We start from the raw sequence: 19,090 nt of genomic DNA, 5'->3' as shown, positions 1-19,090 counted from the left end.
GCCCAGTTGCAAGAGAAATGATGTCGTCCAAGGCGGGAATCGAGGCCACCCTGCACAAATACGTATGTATGGCGGGGTCCAGAGGTAATCAGGGCAAAAGTCCATGAACGCATTTCTGCCTTGTTTATTATTGCCGCATGATTAACTGGATATAATTATGAGGAGAAGGAATTGTCCTCTCGACCTGACCATTTTTTTGCAGCCAGCTATCCGCCTTTCCTCTACCCGGCCCAGAACGTATTCAGGGGCACATCTGCGCCCTTTGCGTCTCCCCTGCCTCGAACAACGTCTTCCCTTCAATACTCAACGCAAGGAGTGCCGTCAGTGCCGCCCCAGCCGCACACACACGCACGCGTATCCCCATTTCGACTGCCAATATGTGCTTTGGCGGCGGCGACAGAGACGAAGCCGTGGTCATCAGACGACGCGAGCGACCACGACCACGACACACTCGAGAGTATGTGTCAAGGCCCGAGGTGGCCACCTATAGGCGAGAAAATCGCCGAGAAACCGTCACTAGACGATCAACCTCTGCCCACCGACCCAGCCATGACCGCTATTCCGAACGCCAATCTGATTATTCTTACGATCCACGGCGGCGTAGTGGCAGCAGGACGAGGGTTGTGACCGAGCAGAGGAGGGAGAGAGACCGCACTTATTACTGATGTGCCAGCAAGCAAGGCAGCTGAGGGTCAGTGACCGTGGGAGGGAATGTATGATATCATTCTGGCGGCGTCGTGAGGCTGTGACGGTCGGCACGATCCTACGCAGTCAGTTCGGGTATTCGAGGCATGGAAGATGAACTCGTGATTCAGATAACCTAGTGTGATATCGGGACGATCCTCCTTTGTCGTTCATAATTAATGGTCAATTATCGAGATAGCCTGATTGAACAAGAGATTGGTGAGGTAGAGGTGGCGGGCTGTGGCATGACAAGGTTCGCGATACGGCAGCTGGAAGTGAGGGGAAGACGAGAAAGCTAAGACCATGGCACCAGATGGCACCCCTCTAAGCTCCAGAGCGCAATACGTCATCTGCCCTCTTCCTGCGCACTGGCGCATTCCTGCACTCTGCTGTATCGGGCCTCGAGGGGTTCTTGTGCACCCGCACCAAGTTTGTCTCAACGACCTTCAGCTGGTCTTCCCCGTCTATCGCGCATTCTTGAAGCTTGTTGAAAGCTCGTCGAAGCTCGCCCGCCCTATATCGCATGTTATCCAGGCTAATTTACGCAGCAGCTGAACCCTCTAAGAAGGAATCCTATCACCGCCGCCATGAATCGAGCTTTATCCATCCGGTCCCGCAAGAAGGACGACCATGCCAAAGAGGCGTCTAAGCATACCTTTTCCATCTCGACCCTCCGCGGCATGCATCAGGCCGAGCTCTCCAAGAAACTCTTCAAGCTGATCAAGACCGAGAACCATTGCATTGAAGCCTACGAGACCGCCGGCCGCGAACGCCTGTCCATTGCCTCCCAGCTGTCCGACTGGGGCGAAGCTACAAACGATGATGCCGTCTCGGACATTTCGGACAAGATTGGTGTCATTCTTTCCGAGATTGGAGAGCAAGAGGATCTGTTTGCCCAGAATCTCGAGGACTATCGATCTATTCTGAAGCAGATCAGAAACATCGAAGCCAGTGTGCAGCCCAGTAGGGACCAGAAGGTCAAAATCAGCGACGAAATCCAAAAGCTCAAGTACAAGGAACCATCCAGCCCCAAGTTGGTCACGCTGGAGCAAGAACTCGTGCGAGCAGAAGCTCAGAACCTGGTCGCTGAGGCTCAACTGACCAATATCGTAAGAATACCCCAGATCATGAAGACTGCCCTGGCGATTCGTGGTCTTTGCTAATGTTTCCGATACAGACCCGCCAGAAAGTGAAGGAAGCATACGATTTGCATTTCGCAGCCACGATCGAGCGAGCCGAGAAACAGATCATCCTGGCCAAGTACGGGCGACGCCTGTTGAACTTGTTAGATGACACCCCCGTGGTGCCGGGAGATGTGCGCCATCCATTCGCACAAGCCGGCGAGGCGAGACAGGTCCTCGCGGATGCAGAGCAAGATCTGCAAAGATGGGAGCCTCATCTTGAACCGATCCACTCCAATGCTGGAGGCTTGGGAACAAATCTGATGCCCATGGATGACCGCAGCACTCGAGCCACTTCGGAGGCCCCTGATCCAGTAGCAGATCCTGTGCCAACGGAGAAGCCGGCGGCAGAGGCCCAAGGAACGCATCTGGAGCAAGCAACCGCTTAGAAAGTGGAGAGATGGAGCGAGGAGCAGAGGAAGGAGAGGGAAAAGTTGGGCATCAGGAAATAACACGGAGTGGGGCAGATGCGATGTGCCTTTTGGTTTTGTCCTGCGTTTCGAGGTCTGCTTTATTGGTCGCATGGCTGATGTTTTCTGATGTTGTCGTGTTGGGCAGTCAGCCCGGTTTGTCAAAGCAGCTCTGATGGCTCTAGAAATGAGGTGACGGCGAGCAGTTCTGTTTCCGGTAGCAAATCCAGGATTTCATGACTTGATGTCCCATATTGCATTTGATGGTTGAGCGTGCCTGAGTCCGGCATCTGAAACTTGGAGCATCTTTCCCCATCGATGCAGGATAACCCGGGAGGATCAGCCTTGTCTCTCGGGCTTCTGTCAGAAATAGGTGGCACAGTCTAACACAGAGCAGAAGCCATCTTAAAATATAGCCACAGCCATAGATGAGATATAGCTAACGTTATCAACAAGGATAGGGATACCACTGTATCCGTAAATACCCTGATACTGACTATTACCGCTCTCGCCTTTTAGCGAATAAGGCAGAGTACAAAGCTGCCATTGAACCCTCTTCGCGTCAGACTGTACCACTTATTTTTGACACCAGCTCGCTCTGTACCCCATCGTCACCATCATCAAGCCTGATTGACGCAGTTGATACTTGTTAGGGCCAAATGTGCTTGATGGGGAAAGCCCGCCGAGACGATCCTGCTCGGCGGCGCCGCAGCGAAGAAGGAGATGCAACACCGGAGGGATGGCAGCCCCAGTCATTGGAGGGAAGTGCCCAGAAGGCCTATACGCGACGCCCGGAACCCTGCCACCCACCTGCTGCGAGCCCGGAACTAGGGCCTTAGGCCTTACTAGCCCCCCTAACCGCCTAACCGAGGCTCGCTTCGATCTTGTGTCGCCCAAGTGCTGACCGTGACCATCGTGATATGCGCTGAGTGGCAGAACAACCATGAACCTGTCACTGACAATTGTGCCTCTTCTTCACCAGCTGTTCACTTACTTTGGAACACTTGATGGTGGGCAAGCGAACGACCAGCCCCCAATCATTCTCGGTCCAAGTCCTCCCGCTCCCTCCTGACTGACAACTTGGGGCTGATGATTCATGGACGCAGGACGGACTGCCCGATCCGAGATGCTTGGTGGAAATCTCGTCTGTTTGAAGGATCCTTCGCTTCAACGAAACACTCGCTCGCTCTATCAAGACTCCCCAGGGACTGCCTGCTTACAAGTAGGCGGCTTCATCTACACGGTCACATCCACAACATGTCACCTCGACTCGCGCGCCTCTGATCATCCCTGCGTCGACCCTTCGCCACCACTTTCGAAACCTCGTTAACCTTTCCTCTTTGACGCTTCTCAGACAAGCCCCGCCTCGCATTCGTTACTCCCATCACCGCCCTCTCTGTTCTTTTTCAGGACTTGGGGTTATATTTTCTCTGCCGGCCCGGGAAAATATCTGCGATATCTGCAACATCTGTTCAATCCTCTTCCATCAGACACCCCTTCCGTCAAGATGTGGTCCATTGTCGGCCTCGGGGTGGCTGCTTACCTCCTGTACAGTGTGGTCAACACTTTGATCTGCTTCCGCCGCAACGTGACCAAGGCAAAACACTCCGGGATTCCGTATGTTGTTGTTCCAGTATACTACCTCAGCACGTGGTGGCTTATGAGCCATCCGCTATGGCTGCCCTTTCTCGCCAAACTGCCCCGTAGCTGGACGCGATGGGTGGACTTCTGTATCCCGGACTTCTATTACCGCCGCAGTATCGAGGTCTTCCAGCAGGTCGGCGCCGACACCTTTCTTGTGGCTGGACCTGGAGGCATAATGATGCACACTGCCGACCCTGCCGTCATCAGCCAGATCACCACGAGGAGGAATGATTTCCCCAAGCCCACGGCCATTTACCGCTCCCTCGACATTTACGGCAAAAATGTTGTGTCAACCGAGGGCGCGGTCTGGCGTCAGCACCGCAAAGCCACCAGCCCGCCATTCACGGAGAAGAACAACCACCTTGTGTGGGCGGAGAGCATCGACCAAGCTTCAGACATGTTGGCTTCGTGGGCTGGCCCGGAAGGAAAAGGCGACATCACGGTAGACAGGGTCATGGATGATACCATGCGCCTGAGTCTGTATGTCATTAGCAGGGCAGGCTTTGGAAGGAAACTGGAATGGCCCTCCTCTGATGCCAAGGCCGACGTCGATGTGAACTATGTCGATAAGTCCAAGATTCAGAATGATCAGGGTGATCGAGATCTTGGCCATTCGATGAGTTACACCTACGCCATCCACTGCCTATTGGACAATATTCTGGTGCAATTTCTCGTGCCCAGGTGGATAGTGAAACGCATGCCCTTCACGAGGTTTCAGAAGGCCAATGAAGCCTATTATGAATGGGGAAACTATATGAGGGAAGCCGTGGCATCCAAAAAGAAGACGCTGCAGGGAGGAAATGAGAACAGCAAGGACCAAATGGATCTGCTGGCCCAGCTGGTTAAAGGTCAACTCACAACGGAAAAGAGCAAAGACGTTCCTCTCACGGATTCCGAGGTGCTTGGGAACATGTTTGTTTTGATCCTTGCGGGACATGAGACCGCCGCCAACTCCATCCACTTTTCCCTGCTCTATCTCGCACTCAATCCGAAGAGCCAAAGGGCTACGCAAAAGGATCTGGATCGGATATTTCAAGGGAAGCCCCCCTCTGATTGGGACTATGATCGCGACTTACCTGCTCTTTTTGGAGGCATGGTTGGTGCGGTGTTGGCAGAAGAGCTGCGGCTGGTCCCGCCTGTCATAGGAATACCAAAGTCGACCTGGGGTGTCCCTGATCAACCGATCACCATTGACGGAAAGCCCTGCACGGTCCCCAGTGGGGTCTACATCAGTCTTGCGACGAGCAATGTCCATCGAAATCCCAAGTATTGGCCCACAAGCAAACCATCGCTGCCGGGCGGAAAAGCAGTGCATCCCATGGCGAATCTCGACAACGACCTTGAGGAATTCCATCCAGAGCGGTGGCTCTTAGACGAAGGTAGCGAAGTCCAACAGGTGACAGCCAATGGCAAGAAGGAAATGCCGAACGAGACTGTCACTGCAGATGGCTTGGGTATCAACGAGGCAGCTGACACCTCGGAGCGATTCTACCGGCCACCCAAAGGGGCATACCTACCGTTCAGTGACGGGTATCGCGCTTGCCTGGGAAGACGCTTTGCTCAAGTCGAAGTACTGGCCACCCTGGCAGTCATCCTGCAGAATTACTCAGTCGAGTTGGCAGTTGATCAGTGGGCGACAGACGAGGAGGTCATCGCCATGGACGAGGATGCTCGCGTGGAGGTCTGGCAAAAGGCTGCCCAGCGAGCGAGGCACTTGATGCTCACGGGTCTCGGCGTCATCATCTCTCTGCAGATGAGGGCTGGACACGTCCCTCTACGATTTGTGCCCCGAGGCAAGGAGAGGTTCCCTGATGATGCGGACGAGCAGTGGAAGACGAAGCATCCTGATTTGTGCGAGGGAGCCCGGGCGACTCCTGGCTGGAGATTCTGGGCTTCGTGATTGGTCTCTCGCCTGCTGAAAGATGCATTGGTGGATTGTCTCTAGCTCTGTCTAGCGAGCATGTGCTTGATATGTAGGTGGTAGTCTGTTAGAAGCGTGTCATTTGGTCAGTAGAAATGGAGTGCTGGGCCGACGAGGTGATGCCGAGACATGCAGCACATAGACAGGCCCAAACAACCAGCTGCCCTCATCTTCTTCTCGTCTTGTTCTTCACCATTCAAGCTTGGGCAAGTCTCCTTTTATATTGCCCCCCGCACTACTCTGTCTCTCACATTCCAGTGCTGGATTTTTGATTTTTTCACCGCCTGGCCTCTACCATGACCACAGAATCAGTCGGTACCAGGCATTAGGGTGGCGGCGGGCTGCATGTGCCTTGCCTAAGCGGCTTCGCTGGCTCAATCAGCGTCGCCAGAATTTCCGCTTCATATGCACCAAGCCACTTGACTTCTTTTCTCTGGCTTGCTATTTGACTGCTGGTCATCGATACTGGGCTCCTGCCCTCTTCCTTTGATCGTTTCCCTCCCCATTCGAAAAGCCTGCTGACAGATTTAGGTCTAGATCCTCGTTCGCCTGAAGAAAGGCACAAGAGAGAGCCTGCGCTGTGTCGGCCCCCCCCCAAAAGGGCCATTGAAAACAAAAAAAAATCCCACGCATTCGCCTTGCACCGCAGGCGGCCAATTGCGTTACCCGCTATCATGAGACGTCGGTCGATTGGATCAATCAGTCATCTCACTGGAATCTTCTGCCTCATCCGACATCCCACTCGTCCACTAGCCAACAGTGGTTGCAGTCCCTGAGGAGACCGTCGTGCAGGCCTCATTTCCCCGATGCGTGGTTTCCCCTGGATCCTATTGCTGATGGGCGGCGGTGGCAATGGAGCTCGCGGCGTGCTGTTCGCTGGCATCTACCCGCTCACGCCAGGCGTTGGGCACGAATATCTTGATCTCCGATGCAGATTCGCCCAGATAAAACCCAGAGGAACTCCTTTGGCAGGCTCCCTTGTCCTCCCACATTTTCCCCCCCTTGAGGGATGAACGAGCTCCTTTCCGCCCGACCTCGCCGCCCCCCTCTCCTCCTCGGAGTCTTCCTCGTGTCACTCAGGGGGAGGACGTCATCCTAGCGCGCAGACAAACACCCTTTTCACTTGGTCGGAGTGGTGGTGTTACATGTTTGTACCCCTCCCCTCGAACCTGTCACCTCACTCCTGGTTCGTCCTGCTTGCATCGAGGGATGACCATGATACACTGATGATAGCCGCCGCCACCACCACCACCACTCTCCATCTTGCGTCCATGACATTGCCTTTCGTTCATGCAGCCTTCCCCTCGTTGCCAAATGATGGAGCTCTTCACTACAGTTTCTCCGCTCTTTGTCACTGCTGGATGCAATCAAGCCTCACTATCGCCACCACCTTCATGGTATTCGGATCTCCCATGAACGGCCCCCTTGAGCCAAGCTATTTCCTCAATCCTGCATGTCCGGCTCGGTGCGCGATCAAGGTCGTCGGCGTCGCAGCCAGACCTACGCCGGCCACAAGGGTGCTCGTTCTTCCAAACTGTCCCTCCTTACTGCCATCACCACCGGATCCCATGGGTCGGCCGAGAGCTCGTCCACCGTCACGCAAGAATCCCACTCCAAGTCCACCTCAAGTCCGAGTAAGCGAAGTAGATCCTCCCGCCCAAAAAGGCCCAGCGATGAGCGAGAGCGAAAGGCCTCGGAGGTGAAGCCCGATCTGGTGAATGCCACCAAGGAGAAAAACATGTCCAAAGAATCAGTAGACGTCTTCGCCTTCCTTGTCAAGGACGACGAGCAGAGCGCTACCGATCCGGATGCCCAAGAGGAGCCTCCAGTTGAGGAGAAGAATACTCCCGTGTCGGACGACTCCGATAGTGAAAGCATCGTCCCCAGTATGCATTCAGACTCGGGGATATCAATGGGTGATAGCACTGTCCATTCCAACAATGACCCTTTCGTCGACACCCACTTGCCTCCTTTGCTAGAGGATGTCCAGGAACACGACGAGAACCAGAAACCACGAGTTATCGAGCCCAATCACTCGCAACGACTACGATGGAAATATCCAGAGGTGCCTGTGGCCACTCACAGGCCTCCCGTCCCGACCCTGATTGATGAGACGCCGAGCCCTGTGCATGTTCGTGCACGCATGCCACAAACTCTCGACGAATGCGACAAAGAGTTTTCCTTACCACGAAATACGTTGTCCGGATATGATCTCGTTGCTGATAGACTGGCGTCCGGGGACCTTCCACCAGTTTTCCGGAGTTTTAAAAAGATCTATTTTCGGCTGCTACTACAGCTACAAGACGAAATTACCGAGATGGAAGAACAACTAGCCGCTCTGGATTCGGTCGATGGCCATAACCGACTCCATGTGGACGGCAGCATGTCGCCGGCCTCCAGACGATTGAGCTGGCAATGGGGTCAGTCCGATCTCCCGGCGCATCGGTTGCATATCTTGGGACGGTTGTCGATGAAGCTTGAACAATACTGTACGTCGTGGAATCTCGTGGGGTGATTTGCGACACGCTGACTTGGTGCCAGATCAAGTGCTTTCAGCCTCCCAAAGAGTCCGCATGCTGTCCTCGTCCCCAACAACGACAGAGATTGCAGAGTTCCGGACATGGTTACAGGAACACAGCCCCCTCTCGCTCCCGGAATCCAGGTTCTTGGACGACAATGAGGATTTGATATCGTTGAAGGAGACGACTTCACCCGCGTCAACACATTCCACCGGCCCCGCATTAGAATACGTCCCTATTTGCATTCTTACGATGACACTTCTGCCGTTATTGTGCTTCAAATTCGTCACCGGAGTTTTGAACCGACTGATCTTGCTTACCATTGTGCTGGCGGCTGGGTACAGCAGCTTAGAGAAGCTTGACAGATCAAAGGTCGAACAACATCAACAATGGGTGATTGCATGTTTCGGTGTTTCGTTTCTGGCAGCCCTCTTCTTTTAGAAAGAAAGCATTATGTAGTTGAGCGGCGACGCTCCTTGATTTGAGGAGAAGGATAGATGGCACAAGCCACTGTACCTCACTATATAATTGAGGCAATGTAGCCTAGAATAGAAGAACCATCGCGCGTGGTTCGATCCAGCAAATAGAGTCGAATGAACTGGACAGAGGACAGCCTCGTCGGAGTGCGGGGCGCAGCCTTGCCAAACTAATGCTGGAGGCTGCCTTGACTTCCGGGGAAGGGGCCGCATGTTTACACACAGGCGATCTAGAGCCGCATCGATCCCCGACTCGACTGACCGCAGCATCCCTCCATCCTTTGCCTGCTTTCCTCTGCGCTCTCTTGCATCCTCTGGTGTCCTTCCTTACTGTGTGCATCACGAATGACCTGCATTCTTGCTCTTATGCTGCAGTGATCATCTGCACAGCGATCCGACACCCCCACCCTCCCTCATCTGCCTGTTGAGTTAGTCTGTCATGTGCCTGCGCGAGAGCGTTTGCACGGCCAGTTGCAGGCATCAACACGCCGAGATGACCATGTCTTGATCTTTACCCACTCTCCTCGTCATAGATTTTCATCTCTCGCCTTACTGCACGCCCTCCTCCAACGCCCAACCTGTCGTCGATGGTAGTCCAGGATGGCTTCCAACTTCATGTCTCGATTTACGGCCTCCAACAACCCTTCTGCCTCCATCTATGACGCCATCCGGCAGGAAGATGAGGATTCGGACAATTTCGATGTTGAGGAGACCGCGGGGTTGGCCCTAGATGGAGCAAACGGAAGAGATGGGTTCAACAATCAAGAATTACACCGGTCCAATCTTCGGTCACATCGGAGAAGCCCCCGTCATGATGGCCGTGCTGCTGCTACTGCTGCGGCCTCCGCCGAGTCTCAAGTGCAGCGGAAAGATACGCGCAGAGCCCAGAACAAGACAAGACGAACCCCGAGAACTCACAAACTCTTGGATGTGGAAGAGGCGGACGACGATGTCCCAGCGTCGTTGCTGATCGATCACAACGCAATGGGTCTTGATCATGGCTCCATGTCGCTACCTCCTCCCCCAAGCCTGATGCCGGAGGGCCTTTTGCAAGGTCGCGATGCCAGTCCTTCGACGGCTGCTCAAGATTTCCATGCAAGATACCGACCCAAGTCCAGTCCAAGCAGCGGCCAGAGAACGGCACAATCTAGGCCAGCTGGACGTATTGTTGGAGGCAACCTGGCCACAGCAGATCCTAAGGAGAAAGCCATGTTTCGATGGGTCAATGTGACAGATCTGGATAACTTCCTGCTGGAGGTCTACACCTATTACTTGAACCACGGTTTCTGGTCTACGATCCTCATGCGATTCTTCAATCTCCTTACTGTTGCCTTCGTGGTCGGCTTCTCCATTTTCCTCACTCAGTGTATCGACTACCGAGAGATCAGAGGGAGCACGAAGATGTCCGAGATCCTCGTACCGCAATGTACCAAACGGATGGGATTTGTTCCGAACGCTTTGCTCTGGCTCACCACTTTCATATGGCTCTGGAAAGGTGTCCTGTACCTCTTCGACATCCCTCGTCTGAAAAACATGCATGATTTCTATTTTTACCTCCTCGACATCCCTGAGCCGGAAATCCAGTCAATATCATGGCAGGAAGTTGTCAGTCGCCTGATGGCTCTGCGTGACTCGAACCCCATTATTTCTTCAACGTCCAAAAAGACCAGTGGCTATATCAAATCGCAGAACAAGCAACGGATGGATGCGCACGACATTGCCAACAGACTGATGCGAAGGCAGAACTACATGATTGCCATGATCAACAAGGATATATTGGACCTGACTCTACCCATCCCCTTCTTCGGCAACCGCAAGCTCTTTACTCGGACACTAGAATGGAACATTGAGCTGTGCATTATGGACTTTGTTTTCAACCGCAAAGGACAAGTTCGACCTCTGTTCCTGAAGGATACACACCGGAAAGACCTAGCGAATGCCCTCCGTTCACGTTTCATCCTGGCGGGATTTACCAGCCTTGCCTTTGCCCCGTTCCTTGCCACGTTCTTCGTCCTGAAACACTTCTTCCAGAATTTCAATGACTACCAGAAGAACCCTGCTCAGATTGGCATGAGAGAGTATACGCCGTTTGCACAGTGGAAGTTCCGAGAATTCAACGAGCTGCACCACCTATTCCGGCGGCGGATAAACATGTCGTATCCTTTTGCCGACAGATATATCAATCAATTCCCCAAAGATAAAACCGTCCAGATTGCCAGATTCGTCAGCCTGATATCTGGAGCCGTGGTATCGGTCCTGGGCCTCGCAACCATCTTGGATCAAGACAACTTTTTAAATTTCGAGGTGACGCCGGGCCGAACTACAATATTCTATATTGGCATTTTCGGGTCGATATGGGCTGTTGCGCGTGGCCTGCTGCCGGATGACAATATGGTCTACGACACGGCCTTTTCGATCGGAGAGGTGATACAGTTTACACATTACGAGCCGCAGCACTGGGCGGGCCGTCTTCACACCGTGGAGGTCAAAGAAGAATTTTCCCAGTTGTACCAGATGAAACTCGTCATCTTCCTGGAGGAGGTGCTCAGTATTTTCTTCACGCCCTTTGTGCTATGGCTCAGTTTACCCAAATGTAGCGAGCGAATCATTGACTTCTTTCGAGAATTCACGGTGCACGTCGATGGTATAGGATACGTCTGTACGTTCGCCGAGTTTCGCTTCATGAACCAGGCGATGCGGCCTGCTCCCAAGGAAAGATCACCGCCGGCAGAAGCCGGTACAGGTGGTGCAGTCACAGATGTGGGTAACACCAATGCCAATGCCAATTTGCGGGACGACTATTTCGCGTCCAAGGACAACAAGCTCGAACACAGTTACTGGGGCTTCATGAACGACTACGCGCGCAATCCGAAAACCGATATCCATTTTCCTTATCACACCTCCAGACGGCGCTTTAACTTCAACATGCCACCCCCTGTCCCGGGATTGCCTTCACCATCGTTCCCAGCATCAGACCACGGTAATACGTTCAGCGGTGGTATGCACGCCCATCGACACAGTGCAGGAGGCCTCGGTTCGATAACATCGCCGCATCGTGGAGCCTTGGGTACTCCCAGATTTGGCGCCCAGCATCCCCCAACGGGTCAGGGCCATGGGCAGTCTCAACCATTTGGCTCTCCGCTTCAGTCGCTGTTGCTCGACCCACATCATCAACCCTCTGTGAGCGGGTTCGCTTCGTCGCCACAGGCTCTTCGACCACGTGGCTCGCTTTTTTCGAAGCCCCGGCGGGCTGCTACGGTTGAGCGCGGGCATGAAATTCCCGACGATGTCGCGGAGGAAGAAGATTCCACTGAGCTTCAGGCTCAGAGAACAGGACCATCTCAACCGACTGCAGGGGGGGTCCAAGATCGCCTCTCTTCTGCGCCCGCAGGTCTCACGGCTCACGAGGGCGAACTAGGGTCCTGGAAATATGAAATTGATTCATCCTCTGGGACAGGTAGTGAAGATGAAGAAAATGAACGCGATGCGCGGGCGATCATGCAACCCATGGGACCACTGGGGCTTATCAGACAGTTTCAGAAGGCTCAGGCTCAGGAAGGAGGCAGGGCAAGGGGGACTGAGACGGGCCTTTGATACTGAAAATGGGACGTGGGCGGCAGGAAGGAGGGAGTGGAAAAGGCCGGAAGTGAGCACGTCTTGGAGAAAGCATGATCGACAGGAGAGGATCAATGGCTGAGCAAAGCAGGAGAAGGTCTAACGTGAATGAGTCGGGCCAAGGAGAAACCTGGAAACTCCCGTGACGCCCGAAATACTCAAGGCATCTTATTTGGCAACAGGTCTGGGCTGCTTTGGTTGTGTAAGATAACAGCTCAAGGGATATTGCATCAGCATGGCACAGGCGACAGCGGCGCGCAAATGGGTTATACCAGCATCGGGAAAAGGGCAAGGGGGATTTCCCGATATCTGGATCGTCTTGGATTCATGTCCTGCATGCCGAGAGCCTGGCGTCGGAAAACGCTCTCGAAAGCAACTTGCCGACGTTCGGCATATGGCATTTGTAGAAGTCCAGTTCTCAGGATCGACGAAGGGGGAAACGTACAGGACAAGTCCTCCCTCATTAGGAGTAAAATATCCCAAAAAGGCTTCAGGGCCAAGCGTTCCCAAAGCATTTAATCACGGCCATGGCTTCCTCTCTTGGACCTTTTCCCATTCGCGATGGTCACTGGCCCACGCGCATCATCATTTCTCACTTCGAGTCTCTTATGAATGAACGAGGGCGCAGTTGCAACCTGCCTGATTAATGGATGGTCAAAAGCAGGCATTCGGTCGGGCCTGGAGAATATTCAACGGCCGTAAAGGCAGAACGGTCTCTCTCCCTCGCGACATCATATCCGCCACGTACGGATTCTCCCCCCTTGCTGAGGCGTTCTCGAACTTGCCACCCCGTATGCCGTACCGGGTAAAGTATTGTTCAGGCGAGCCAAGTAAAGGGGGGTAGCGCGCGACGGCGCTGGGCGGGTTTCGACGAGGCTTTATCCAGATTCAGACCCTGGTCTGACCGTAGCATTGGGTGTCAGATCGGGTTTCGCGGTCCTTGGACAGGAAAACATGGATAGATTCTGCGTGCGTGTCTTGACACACGGTGGACGTGATACAATGATGCCCGCAAGGTACATCGGCACATAGCCTCATGCGCTGGAGAGCACCAATCTGACCTCCTACTCCAGTACCTATCCGGTGAGAGGGGGACAACCCACATAGCTGTGCTCGGCAGTACGTACGAAGCACCCATCGACCGACTGCATGGATTCAGCATGGCCCCTGTGATTTTCTCCCGATCTTCTCTTGCTGCAGAGCTGAGGGTCATGAAGAACCGAGAGACGGATCCTACCCAGGTACCTAGGTACGTAGTAGGCATTTTGCTCGTCCCCCAACCTCCATGTTTCCTCTCTTCCTCTCTGGGACGGACCCCCTTCCCGATCCAGACATTTTGGGGCTCTGCAGTTGCTGTAGATCGTCTCCCTTGCTCTGTGGGTATGTAGGTTTCTCACTCCTGGCAAGCAATCCCTCAACAGAGGCGGCGCGGGAGTGTGGTACATACATAGGTGGGTATGTACGTACCTCGTAGGTAGCCAAGTATTAGCCAAAGTAGCTGATGCTGATGCTGAAGCTGGCATTGGGCTCCTCCATGTGTTGACACCGTCGTGGATCAAACCAAGGATCAGCGCGTGGGCCCGACCTGACTCGCGAGCTACTCTCGTCCGAGTTCTAATAGTCAAACCAAGCAATGCTCGTCCTGGACTCCTGGGCCCCGTCACAGTCAGTATCGTATTGATCACTCAAAGGGCGGAGGTGGGGAGAGGGGGCCAAAGCGTAGCCATCTCAGGCAAACACCCCCCTACCTTTCGAGTACCTTAGCTACCTACTCATCCCGCCCTCGCTAGGTAGCTAAGCAGCTTAAGTAATAGTACCTATGTAACGAACGAGCACCATTGCCGCCTGGGGGCCAAGGCTTCTCGTACCTCAGGGCCGACACTGACGCCAAGAACATACGGTGGAAGGCGAGGATGGCGAGGAGGCGAGGAGAGTTGTCGTCGCGGGGGCGGCGGAATGCCGACAAAAGGGCCCAATGAGAACGCGAGAAGGGATGGCCCGTTCGGGCTTAGCCTGGGACAACCGGCGACGACGACGACCTCGATTATAAAAGACCAGAACTCCCGCCCCCCCCTCTTCTGGCTGGCACGTGGTGTGCTGACTCGCGCGGCAGAGTATTTGTATTTTGTGAGAACAAGCTTCGTTGGAGATGAGACGAGACGAGTTGATTGTCTAAAGCGGAGGGCGAAATGGGAGTTGTGGATGCGGGACGGACGATATTACGGGTACGTGCTAGGCCACGGCGCGGAAACACATCGAGTTCTATCCCAGGAACAAGGGAACTCGATGGACGAACGGTAATGCAAAGTGCCCGGTGGCGAGGTGAGGCGGTGCGAGGTATAGAGACGGAGACAACGTAACCACGAGGCAAAGGACTAAACGTTGAGGCTGTAAAGCGCCGCGGACCAGGCGGATGCTGAGGACTAGGCGTAATCACCGCTCATGACTCGTTGTCAAAGAAGCGAATTCGCTGCTGCTGGTCCCGTTGTCTCCGGGTGTGCCTCTTGACTTCTTCTGCCCTTCCTCCCTTCGTTTCGCCTTGGGTTTTGGTCTGAATTGTATGGATGTATACGAGTACAGGCGACCTCTGAGTGGCAGGCTGGTGATCCTTTGGCCAAAGTACTCGTAAGCAGGCGTCACGTTTCAGGTACCAAGGGTCGCAGATCCGCCTCGACGGCGAGAAGCCGTGTCCATGCCGTTGATCGTGCGTGCAATCTCAGTCTACGTGATAGTCTAACATCCTGCATGCAGAAACTGTCTCGAGTCGTGGCTTGACCATGGGAACTCCACCTGCTCTCTTGGGATCTGGGTTTAACTTTGGGAACGGCACTGGATTCCTGGGCTGATTCCACCGTGTGTCCGACACCAAAAGATCTTGAAGCAAAGCGTCCATCTCTTTGCAGTAACCAAGGGAACACAGTTCCCTCCTCACATGTCGAGTCACGATATGCAACCTGGAGGCCGGAGAGGGCAGAATGCCACGCAGTCTAGGCATCCAACGAACGGCCATTTAGAATTGTGTTTCTCATCTCCGGCCTTTGCATTCTCTTTCTCATCCAATCCCTTTCCCAGCGCAATAGTCTACCTCTTTGTCATCTCTCTGCGACTTTTCAACGTTTCAACGAGCTTTGCGATAGGTAGGGATAGGTGGAGAGGTTAAGCAGTGTGTGAGAAAGCCAACACGAGTCGAAAAGTAGGGACAGCAGAACTCCTTCCGCTAAATAGAGCGTCGGTATTATGCAACGTGAGTATCTGTCAAGAATAAGCTGGCGCAAGAGGTGAACTTCTTGCGGGGAATCTTGTGATTCCAATTGGTTGGCCACTGGCCATCCTCCCTGATCATTATCGTCATGCTCGACTTTCTTGTCACCGTGATCGTTGATAACCCCTGCCTGCTCTTGAATGTGACATTGATGTGTTTGTGTTGCCCAGATCGAATGAGCCACGCTGCACTGAGGCACCCCTCTGAAATTGGAGCTGAGGGCTGCTCTTTTGGGTTTGTTGAAGCTCTGCTTCTGGGGGCAAGCCTTACCTTTGCAGAGGGACGTGGTTGGGATGAGATTGCTGGCTATGCACATTCAGTTCTGCTGGCTGAGCATCAGGTGGGGAAGAAACAGAGAAATTCAGAGTTGAAGGGCTAAGGGGGCAAGCTCGCCTCCAAGTTCGAGGCAAGAAAACCATTGCTCCTCCCTTCAGTGGAGATCGCCATCGCCTTGGGACAAGTTGCTGTGTCAGCTAACCCCTGGACAATGCGGCAATCTCATGGCTGGATGAGTGGGCCTCCCAAAAAGAATCCTACAATATGGGCCGCATCGTCATTGATGTTGTAAGCATATTGACAGTCTCAGATTTGTTGGGCCATAAATAAAAGTCCACCAGAGCAGGAAAGGGGGAGGGAAACGGGGGATCCTCGATACATGTCGAACGTGACAGCGCCGGCCGAGAGTCGTCCTGTCTCATAACATGATCTCCGATGCCTTGCCAAAGCTAAAGAAGCTGGCCACCCATTCGGTCCAGCCACGGTCGTTGCCTCCTCTCAATGGAGTTCGCTGCTTGTCAGCCCCCAGCCACGAAGACTATATCCAGAATGTGTTTTGGACCACCCTCCTTCACCCATGTCAACACGACTGGTGAGACGATTGAAACAGGCCATTTGAGCAGTCGGCTGGATCGAAATAGTCAGCTCAAGCTGGTTTGCCTATTGCGCTTTCCGACTTGACGCTGTCATCAATCATCGCCACCTGCTCGGGGATGCAGTTGCTATTGAACGGTGTGCTAGTAGTGTCTCTGCCTCGAGGGTTGCACGTGGTCTAATGAATATCGTAAGCTTGCGATGGTGTTGTGCCAAGGCGATTCGACCGCTGTAGGGACGATTCCGGTAAGGTTATGGCTTCTGGGGTCGGTGGCATATCAAACAATCCGTGGTCCCTTGGTCAGATCTGGACAGAGAGACACATGCTCGAGTTTGGCATGTATTGCTTGACAGAGTCAGGGCATGGCTCTGTCAAGCAATACCGAGCAAAGCTTAGAATGCTAGGTACAGATGATCCGAGATTAGGCTCGACTTGGATAGACTTATTGCTGCTGGGCAGGGACGCAGTGCGGCAACATCTCTTCGGCGCGTATGTCTACGGACTCGGCCTCCATCGGGTTAGAGAGCCGACAAGTCCTTGTGTGTCTGAGCAGGATCAGCGGCGGCTATCCACAGTAACGATATGGAGCCGAAATATGGCCGTCGAGGCTGGTCCCCTCCGATCATCATCAGTCAGAAATCTGGCCACGAATAGTGGTCCATCCTCCATATATGAGTATAGGTATAACCTGTTACTCACTAGTAATGGTATGGTTTGGTATGAGCATGCACTAGTTTGAGGTCTCGCCGCACGTTCACCGTAGAACGTGTGCCCTGCCATCTTTCGCAGCCCGAGCTCGAAGAAGGATGGTGTTGACAAGCCCAGTGTGGAGGACCAGCTGGCCCGGTGGCCACATCTTACTGCGGCCGTTCAGGACATGCTGGATCCGCAAATCAGTAAATGGACATGAACATGGCATAGAACGTCATTTCCCATAACAGGGCAAGATGCGCGGCCGGAGAATGCCCTATAACCATCTTCACTGTGAGTTCTTCGTGTTCCAGGCTTATCACGCCTGCATCTGCCAAGATCATAGCTTACCTTTGTAAACAGATCGAAAACTTGGGCTGACACGGTTTGATAACGTCCTAGCGAAATGACACGGTGATCAGGTGACTGCAGGGAAGTGCAACCGAGTTCGCAAACAAGGCTGAAAGTTGATGAGATCGTATTAGTCAAGGATTGAATCCATTCGGCGACATTGAGGATTTGATGGCTGGCCGCTACCGAAATTCATGGGGAAACACCGCCATCAGTCAGTCTGGGACCGACATTTTGACGAGCGCTAGCATGAGTGAGACCAATAGCCAGGTGGTCCAACCTCTGCTGCGGCCGGCATTTTGGAAGCCGATGCGGTGTGAAGAAGGAACTTGCTACGTGAGAGGAAAGACATCACAGGGCTGTCATTGGGCCAGCCCACTGATAAGTTGAGTTGGTCAGCAAGGTCCTTTTTGGGAGTGGCCCTTGCCCTTCCAGAAATATGCGGTCGCATTTCCTGTCTCCTGGGGTAGCGCTTGAATAGTAGGTTTACCAATTCACCCCATGAAACCAGTGGCGCTGCAGGCGCCATCAAGTCCTGCGGTGAGATGTGAAACGTGCGGTCAACAACACATCGAGCGTAAGCGTGCTGGCCACATTACATTAGCCCGGGCGACCGTTGGAAGGAACCTGAAGACCGCAACAGCGATCTTCCCGCTGACCTATGTTGCGGAGTTTGTCGCTTGACCCAAGCGGTCGACAGAGCCACCACAGCAATACTAGCACGCTCTCGGCTAGTGCTTCGCGGCTGGGTTGTACGAGTGGCCGTTTCTGGAGCATCCCTCGTATACTGGCTGTCCTAACCAGCCGTCGATGCTCGTAAAGTCCTGATACCCACCAATTGGACTATAGCCATGGGCCATCACGAGATGCGGTGCGAGCTTAGTGTGCAGGCGATAGTGAAATGAAGTCGATGACACAGCAGGGTCGTACTTCGCCCTGAAGCGACTTGGCAGCTGTAACAACTGGACCGCTCGTTGCCTTATTGACCGGCTGTTGGTTTGCATGACTTGGACATTCGGAAAAGGTAAAGTCTTGATGTAGTAGGGCTTTTGCCGACCGTTGACTGACTCAGTAGTCCGCAGCCAGCGCCTGGCTTATTGTCCGTGAACTCGGTACTTTAGGAGCAACGGTGTTTGTTGCACCGCAGTACAGGACCAGAAGCTGCTTTATAAATAGTTGGGCTGGGGTCGATTATCAGGTAAGCAATTTAGTTTGCCAGAGCGCCTAGGAGACCAGGATACCTGCCCCCCCACCTGGCTGGAGCTGATCCGCCTTAACCTGCGGCTGAGAATGAAAACCGATGCAAAGGATAAGCGAGCAAAGGAGGATGCGAGAAAGGCCCCGTCAGACGAGGTTTGGATAGGTGATCTATGCTGATTCGAGGATGGAAGGATCAACTAGGCTTCGAATTAACTTCTTGTTGCTCTCTTTCTGTTATTGTTTCTGTCAGTCGGAATGTCTTTTTG

At 53.7% G+C, this 19,090-nt stretch overlaps 5 protein-coding genes across 5 annotated transcripts; all 5 read left to right on the top strand.

Annotated features, from left to right (window-relative positions):
• The first annotated feature begins 70 nt into the window (after positions 1-70).
• PV07_07667 (uncharacterized protein) lies at positions 71-1,044 on the top strand. Its single transcript, XM_016394771.1, has one exon. The coding sequence runs from the start codon at positions 158-160 to the stop codon at positions 488-490; it is 333 nt and encodes a 110-aa protein (XP_016248190.1). The 5' UTR covers positions 71-157; the 3' UTR covers positions 491-1,044.
• Positions 1,029-2,759, top strand: PV07_07666 (uncharacterized protein). The gene is made up of 2 exons (XM_016394770.1): positions 1,029-1,793; positions 1,862-2,759. Exons 1-2 carry the CDS (start codon positions 1,272-1,274, stop codon positions 2,252-2,254), a joined length of 915 nt encoding a protein of 304 aa, XP_016248189.1. The 5' UTR covers positions 1,029-1,271; the 3' UTR covers positions 2,255-2,759.
• Positions 2,760-3,217: 458 nt separating this feature from the next.
• On the top strand, positions 3,218-6,044 carry PV07_07665 (uncharacterized protein). Its single transcript, XM_016394769.1, has one exon. It carries the CDS (start codon positions 3,783-3,785, stop codon positions 5,817-5,819), a length of 2,037 nt encoding a protein of 678 aa, XP_016248188.1. The 5' UTR covers positions 3,218-3,782; the 3' UTR covers positions 5,820-6,044.
• Positions 6,045-6,164: 120 nt separating this feature from the next.
• Positions 6,165-8,973, top strand: PV07_07664 (uncharacterized protein). Its single transcript, XM_016394768.1, has 2 exons — positions 6,165-8,329; positions 8,382-8,973. The coding sequence occupies exons 1-2, from the start codon at positions 7,294-7,296 to the stop codon at positions 8,798-8,800; spliced, it is 1,455 nt and encodes a 484-aa protein (XP_016248187.1). The 5' UTR covers positions 6,165-7,293; the 3' UTR covers positions 8,801-8,973.
• A 104-nt stretch (positions 8,974-9,077) lies between these two features.
• PV07_07663 (uncharacterized protein) lies at positions 9,078-12,964 on the top strand. The gene has a single exon (XM_016394767.1). The coding sequence runs from the start codon at positions 9,436-9,438 to the stop codon at positions 12,427-12,429; it is 2,994 nt and encodes a 997-aa protein (XP_016248186.1). The 5' UTR covers positions 9,078-9,435; the 3' UTR covers positions 12,430-12,964.
• The last annotated feature ends 6,126 nt before the right edge of the window (positions 12,965-19,090 follow it).

This window comes from Cladophialophora immunda (assembly GCF_000835495.1).
Source record: "Cladophialophora immunda strain CBS 83496 unplaced genomic scaffold supercont1.4, whole genome shotgun sequence".
Classification (NCBI taxonomy): domain Eukaryota; kingdom Fungi; phylum Ascomycota; class Eurotiomycetes; order Chaetothyriales; family Herpotrichiellaceae; genus Cladophialophora; species Cladophialophora immunda.
The sequence above is the reverse complement of the archived record's forward strand: the minus strand, read 5'-3'. Positions and strand labels throughout refer to the sequence as shown.